This window comes from Branchiostoma floridae, chromosome 15 (assembly GCF_000003815.2).
Source record: "Branchiostoma floridae strain S238N-H82 chromosome 15, Bfl_VNyyK, whole genome shotgun sequence".
NCBI classification, from domain to species: domain Eukaryota; kingdom Metazoa; phylum Chordata; class Leptocardii; order Amphioxiformes; family Branchiostomatidae; genus Branchiostoma; species Branchiostoma floridae.
In genome coordinates, this window is record NC_049993.1 from 1282270 (window position 1) to 1290369 (window position 8100).

General features: G+C 44.0%; 1 protein-coding gene across 1 annotated transcript in view; it reads left to right on the forward strand.

Annotated features, from left to right (window-relative positions):
- The first annotated feature begins 1381 nt into the window (after nt 1-1381).
- Nucleotides 1382-8100, forward strand: part of LOC118432596 (mucin-5AC-like) — a 10362-nt gene continuing 3643 nt past the window's right edge. Inside the window, exons 1-6 of the mRNA XM_035844229.1 lie at nt 1382-1558; nt 3968-4275; nt 4838-4982; nt 5292-6416; nt 6643-6755; nt 6867-7075. Of these exons, the coding sequence (XP_035700122.1) occupies nt 1492-1558; nt 3968-4275; nt 4838-4982; nt 5292-6416; nt 6643-6755; nt 6867-7075 (1967 nt within the window). The 5' untranslated portion in view covers nt 1382-1491. The remainder of the gene's footprint in view (nt 1559-3967; nt 4276-4837; nt 4983-5291; nt 6417-6642; nt 6756-6866; nt 7076-8100) is intronic.

An 8100-nucleotide genomic window follows, 5' to 3' on the forward strand; every position in this document is an offset into this window, starting at 1 on the left:
GCGGATTTGTCCCAGGCCTTCTACGTGTCAGTACGGGTGACGCGCCTGCCCTGCACAGCCTGAACGTTTTCAGAAATAAGTGGCTTACGTCCCCCCCCCCCCCCAAAAAAAGTAAGAACAAATTGCACGTACGGCGGGTTGTGGCATAGCTTTAGTAACGTTATAAACGGCAAATATAAGATACCATGGAGTTTTATATATAGGTGTAACCATTGTGTGACTAATTACTAAGCAAACTGCACAAACAAATACAAGCTGTACAACCACATCAGAAGAACCTACGCCAATATTTGCCAGCGTGAAGTGGGGTGAAACACCCATCAGGTTTTTCTGTTACAGATTTGTAGTCAAAGGCTATAAGAAATAAAAGTTTGGTTAACAGACATTGGTGTCATGTCTTGATCAAGAGGCTTCATACGACTGGCTGTCTACCAGAAAAAAACTACTACTACTCCGCCGGTCTTAAAGATTCAACGCTCGGTCACCTTTATCCGCGGGGTAACCTTTATCCGTTGTATATAGAATCGGAGTATTTACGGATATGAAGTCAACAGACTGGGGTTGCATTATTTTTAAAATGTTGCAATTTGAAACCACCGTCCGTAGACTAGATATCCCTAAATATCTCGTTTCTAACTATAACGGATATAGGTTACCCTGCAGATAAAGGTTAACTGGCGTTACCTGAGCAAAAATAAAATGAGGCCACACCACACAAACATTTTACGGTTGATATCCTCTGGAAACCACATAACTAATGTGGGAGGGCGAAAAAAAATCCAGCAAAGATGCTGCTAAACCACAGGACTACTAAGTTGGTATTACGAATTAAATCACAGAACAGCACAGTGCATCAAACGACAAGTCTCTATTTGTAGGAGACACGTGTAGGTTGTCTTGTTCATCTTTTACAGAAGAATCAGCTTATTGTTTAATGTATTGGCAAGAGCAATTAAAGAAGTGCACTATTGGAAGGTATAAGGATTGAGGATCATATATAACAGATGAGAATACTCATAGGAGCAAAATTAGCACGACGAGCCAGCACATGCGGCAATATGAGTCGGGCGGGGATTGAGCCTTATAGTACCGAGGAACCCCAGCCGACAGCCCGGGAGAGGTCGTACCTGGTCTGAGAGGTGTGTGCACGTGCAAACGCTGCGTTTTCCACAGTCACATACTTATGTACCGTAACCTAGAGCGTGTTTGGGTGTGCAATATCTACTAGGGTGTAAACCATTTGTCAGATAACAGCAAATCCAAACCAAACTGTTGCCACAAGTAACTTTTAATTAGTTTAACCCGTTCCACCAATCAGGTGGCTACTCTGACCCCGTAGGGACTTCTGACGTCATTATGTCATCAGTCCATGTAGGTGTAAGGTGTGGTCAGATTGGCAGACGTCTTAGGGGCTAATTCAGCACTTAACTTCTTAAGGTTACGCGTACATCAAGATTTAAGGGTTGAGAAAGATTTTCTGACGACCTCAGGATGTCTGCAAGTGTTATGAGGAGTATGGTGGGACTATTGATAATGGTGATGGCGAGTGTACATGCTGGTAAGGTCATCCTCTTATCTACAAACCACCGAAGATAAGATACTAGTAATTCTCTTAAGAGGGAGAAAACCATTTGCTTTACGAGGGGTGATCAATAAGTTCTGACCCTCGCCAAAAATAACTTGGTACAAAGCTCAAATATCATGACTATAACAGAGTTAGGAGTCTTTTTTTAATATCAATATCTAGCTAAGTTTCAAATCATTGTGGTCCTTGCTTTCCAGTCAACGTCCATTTGAAGATCAGTAGGTAAGACTGATAAGAGCTATGACTCGTGTTCGACACCATGAAATCTACGAATGCATGGTCAAAATGTTTCTTGAGGATTCTCAGTATTTCAGCTAGACAAAAGTAGATATATCTTACTTTCTAGCAAAGCAAGTTGACTTGCACATCTCAGGTCCCAGCTCAATTTTCCATGCCTTTTTCACTTCTTTTCCATCAAATGTAACGGCGCGGTCACATAGGTCGCGCGATCGTCGTGCCGCTTGTGATGCCGTAGGCTGTGACAGAACCAACCACCGAAAAAGATCCAAAACAGCATGTTGTGTACCAAGACACTTGAAAATGTACAGGAGACGTACATGGATGTCCTCCAAATTGCCCGAAGTTAGAGATCGTATGACGATCGCACGGCCTATGTGACTGTGGCCTTACCGGTTGTCGTCTGCAAAGTAATGATCGTAGTGAACTGAAGTTTGACAAACATCAATGTCTGAAGTGCTGGGTGAGGCCAAGGACGGACTTATTACCCTGAGTTCACTTTAATGCGTTTAAGTTTGTGTGTAATGTTTAAATTTTATGTTGTAATGTTTAAAAATCATATTCTTACATCATGAATCGCATTCCTACATCAGTACCATGGCACATACAAAACCAAGTTTTTTATACCCTATTCCACTAGAACGGCGCTCTCGCCGCGCTCTCTCTGCGACCTAAAATTTGACAGATCGCTCAACGAATTGTATAGAAAAGAAACAAATCCATTTACACTTCGTGTGTTTTGTTGTCTTCACGGTCACACTTTTACGCTTTGTATGATATACCCAGTGTGAAAACAAAGGTCACACAATATCCTATTAAGGTCGCAGTGAGAGCGTAGCGAGATCGCCGTCTAGTGGAAAGGGGGCCGGTGGGCGAAGATTACAGATTAGAGTGAAAGCCAGACATTTGCCTTACCGCGGTCACCGCCTTCAGCATATTCGGTATAACACATGGTACAAATCCAGTCCCTTAATTCATGCCGAAATGTTTACTTTGGTTTCTCCCGCCTTCTCAAAGCACTCTCCTCATTTGTTCTGTACACAATTCAAACTGTACAGGAAACACGTGTGACAGGTGACGTAAGGACCACGTCATCAGAATCATACCTTATTAAGCGTACCTTATGTAAGGTCAAGTTAACTTCATTGGATGGATGACTTTCATCCGACCCCCCTCCCCAATAAAAACTCGACAATACTATAAGTCGTACAAGGCAGCTGAAATATGAGCAAATTATAACGTTATATGCCGGGAAAATGTCCGAAAAAGGATACTAACAAATAGAAAGTCAATTCCAAAGTCATAATGTGAAAAACTGAAGAAACCATTGTTTGGTACGATGTTCAGTCATTTGGTTAACATTCCCGACCACTTATTTCGTAAGGCTACAACAAGTAATTTTTATGGCTGACATCACCGCGCTCATTAATTTCGCCTGATTTCAGAAAAAAAAAAGACTTTTTTTCCTCTTCGGGTATGGTCAGATGGACTATGATTTGCAAACATGCTGTGTTGTAGCCTAATAAGTCATACTTGTAGAAGTGACACTAGGGAGGTAGCCATGAATATTGTTGCAGAAGTGAAACTTGTTGGATAATTGTAAAAATGCCACGGTGACCAATATTTATGGAAACCATGAATGTAGTAGCCAGCTTGGCAAGTGAGACCGGTGTACCACACTTCTATCACTTTTACTACACATACTTCACTTCTTTACTTCTTTATTTATTTGTTCAGTTGTTAACAAGTACAAACAGCCAGGGTTGCCCAACTAGCCTGGGGCTATTGTCAAGGGCTAACTTTAATACAGAAAAGAATGATTTGTTTGCCGTGACACCATGTTTTGTCCCTTCAATTTCTTTGTCCCTTACGACTTCCATGGTGGTGTCTGTTCTGAAAATTCAGCCATTCTATACCCATCTTTTTTTCTGCCCCATCTCATTATTTTTGCAGTCTGCAAAGGATTATCGATGTGTGAGAAAAGCGCAAAATTTAATAGAAATTCCCAGAAAGAATTCAGAATACAAAATGCAGCCAACTGAGCTATAGTCCTAGGTAAGCTCAGATTTGGGCACCTCAATGTTGTATTTGAACACATACAATAGAATGACGGCAGCTAACTGTAAACTTGTACCCCAAACCAAGCTACCGCCGACTGCACGTCATCCGCGGCCCTTGGGATGGAGAACGGCGCCATCACTGATGACCACATCACTGCATCCACTGAGGAAACTGGGTACGAGGCTTACGAAGGGCGTCTGAATAACGGCAAGTCGTGGCAGACAAACACCGTAGACACGAACCAGTGGCTACAGATCAACCTCGGCAGTCAGAAGGTCCTCACCGGTATCCAGACACAAGGCCTGTGGGGAGGGCACGTCAAGTCTTACAAACTGTTGTACTCTGATGATGGGACTACGTGGGTGACTTACGGAGATGGACAAAACGACACGGTATGAATGTATGGATGAAAAACAAGATTCTGTGAACACTAAGTGCTATATTCAACCGACGTTTAGTTGACCGTCTGTCACCTTCCTCAGGGCAATTCGTACTGGTTCACATTGTACTGCAGCATAGGTGTCACTGCTTACAGATGCTGTACCAAACGTAAGATATTTACATACACAAAGATAGTTGATGTGTGTCTACAATGCGCCCCTAACTGCAGAAAAGTGTATCATTTACATAAATGTTGTCAAGTAAAATTGATAAACGACTTAGTGCAACAACTTATCATCTACTTCTTAAGAATGCAGGATCTCATCTGTAAGCAGCGACACCTATGCTGCAGAGCAATGGGAACTAGTCAGAATTGCCCTAATGAAGGTGACAGACGGTCAACGAAACGTCGGTTTGGATACAGCTCTTAGTTGTGTACACAGAATCTTAAGCTTGTTAATATTCAGTGACTTACCATTCTGATGAAACTATTCGCACAAGTTGTTAGTGATTTTTATAACAAATTGTTAAACATTCAATGCTTTATCCAGGTATCTTATCAAATCCCTTTAGATATTTGATGGCAACAGTGACGGCCCCAGTGTAGTGGAACAGAGTCTGCCCACTACAGTAACGACACAATATGTCCGGGTCAACCCACAGTCCTGGCAGGGTAACGACTTCATCCGCCTGCGAGTGGAGCTACTTGGGTGTGACGGTGAGTGACTGTGTGGGTACTGGTAGTGGCACTGTTTAGTACAGCACTTATGATGCGGTAGCATTTGCACATATGCCCGTAGGATATAGCCAACAACCCGGGTCTCAGTCACAAATTCTGACCACTACTGGGATCAGGGCACTGAATTACCCCCCGGCGTTACCCCACGGTCACGATTAGGTCATGGCGAGTTTTTGTTGTTGCCAGGTCCCGAGTTGATTTTAACTGCCTTCGACTTCCTTACTCAGGGCTTTATGCATAATCTTATGATTTTGAATTCTTACCTTTGCTTATTTCTCGCACATTTAGTCACACCAACGACGGCGACACCACCCTCAGCGCCAACAACAACACCCGTGCCAGCCACCCAGCCAGCGCCAACAACAACACCCGTGCCAACCACCCAGCCAGCGCCAACAACAACACCCGAACCAACAACCAAGCCAGTGCCAACAACTACACCAGAGCCAACCATTCAACCAGCGCCAACAACAACACCCGTGCCAACCATTCAACCAGTGGCAACAACAACACCCGTGCCAACCACCCAGCCAGCGCCAACATCACAAACAACACAGATGGGGACAGCTGCTCATTCTACCACCCTACGTGAAACCACATCCGTGTCATCTCATCAAACGACATCAACCCCTCAAGATCACGTGACGTCCATGGAAACGACGGATAGTATGGCTGTTACCATGGAGACTGAGACAGGTGTCATGACAACGTCGGACGACAGCCTTGTGACGTCAACTGTGATGTCAACTGATAGACACAACACTGGGACACCCTACACTGACGAACTGGTCACAGACGCAGGCATTACTACTATTGCCATGGAAACAGCTACAATGGCGTCGGAACAAATGACGGAGGAACAGCAAACCGAGGAGGTAACTGTGACCGCCAAACTGACAACGATAGAACAGACAACTGAAGAGGCAAGCATCTCCACCGAACTCATAACAGTGGAACAGGAAACTGATGACACCGTTACCATGGAGACAACATCCATGATGCAAACGACGCACAGACAAGTCACTGACGATGACGTAACCGCAAAACACATGTCCCCAACACCAGCAGTCATGACGTCATCAACAGACCAGTCATCTACAGATGAAGCTACTACAAGTCGTGATGACGTCACATCCCAAGGCATGGCCACAACTCCTGTCATGACGTCACCATCAACTGACCATCCATCTACAGCTGAACATTCCACGGGTCGTGATGACGTCACATCGCAACAAAGCTCAACGCCATCTGTCGTGACGTCATCATCAACTATCCGTCAATCTTCTACTGAAGTGCCTACGACTCGCGATGACGTCACATCACTGCACAGCTCTACTTTATCAGCGATGACGTCAGCACCAACCGTCCACCAATCCACAGCAACAACTATCCACCCGTCTACAACTGGTGCAAGTACGCATTTCTCTGAACAAACTTCGCCAAAATACATGTATCTATTTGTTACAGCCAAGCTTTTAGCTACAATATCTCCAAGCATTCAATGTCCTTAATTCATAGTTAGTGTATCTTTCTGTCATTGAATTTACTTTACGTTTCTTATCTTCTAATTATTTGAATACACTTGTCTCAACAAAGTTTGAATGATTTTGACCGTTACACTTTCTGATGTTTCCCCCAGCTGATAGCATGATTTACTTCGAGATGACCTTGGTGTCGTTGACCTTCACGGATGACCTGAACGACCCAGAATCCACCGCGTACCAGGATCTCGCCGCTCAAGTGTCCTCATTGGTTAGTTCAATACGTTTGTTTTTTGTTTTTCAAAAATCCTTATTCTGAATTTTCTCTGTTTTGCTCTTAAATAAGAGCCTGATACTGACGAAGATAGCATTTTCTTCCAAGATAATATCATATCTGGAAACCGACGTCGACGTCGGCTCGGCTGTCACGTCAGTCACCATCTTGGGCTTCAGAAGCGGCAGTGTCATCGTCGATTACGTCATCGAGACGGCGGGCAGCTCGGGGGTGACGTCATCACAGGTGCAGGACGTTCTGGTCAGCGCTGCTGAAGCAGACACGAACAGCGTCCTGGATGTGGACATTACATCACTGTGAGTCTTTTGTACCATAGAGGCACTGCTAGAAAACAGATTTTGGAAGCAAATATTTTAAGATGCAAGTGATATCATTTTTGCAAGCAGTTTGTGTTCAGAGGCGTAGCGATACTCCTGACTAGGGGTGGGTACCAGTACAGAAAATGTCTGGTCTAGGTCCGGTTTAGGTACAAAGGATCAGGTCCAGGTCCGGACCTGAACCTGGATCTAATTCAGTATGGGAAAACTTGTACTTGTGAATGGATAATACTCGGAACAATGGTCCATTCTGCTACAACGACATGTGTTTGGTGGAGTATTTCGGTCCCACTGCCGTTTCAAAATCCCACAGGGCTTACTGCCTCAGTTCGATTGACTGTTCAACTTGGTAGCAATTACAATAAACTCTAACTTTACTCTACTCCGCTCTTGTTATTTTCTTCAAGCTGCCATCCCCAAACGTGTGAATTTTCTAATAGGTCTCACACCCGGTCCACCGAATTTTTACACGTCCGTTTTTTCTGGACCGGTGTGACAGCGTTCTCGCCCCCCCGTGATCCCCCCCGGGGCGAAATCACTAGCGATCTCGCCCTCCCCGACTAGTGATCTCGCCCCCCTACCTCGCCCCCCTTTAGCGATTTCGCCCCCCCCAAAAAAAACGGGTTTACATGACATTTTAGAAGTTGATTGGTATAAATCACAAAATGCAGTTTCAGAATGATATAAGTACACGAGTTTGATACATAACTCCATTCATAGTATCAATTTTAACGTAATTACATGGTAATAAGATAGTTGAACTTGTTTCAGACAAGGAGGGTTGGGTACCTTGTATTCCCATTATTGCATATACCTGAGTCTTGACATAAGATGTACATTGTATTTCATTGTATGCACCCGTCCTCAAGCAACCTATATATCTCCAATATGAAGTCTCTACCACGAAGTAACCACAAAACTATGTAATGTCTTTATTAATTATGCCCATATTAGGTATTAACCAGAATAACGCACATTTTGGTATATGCACCTGGCCAAGGGAT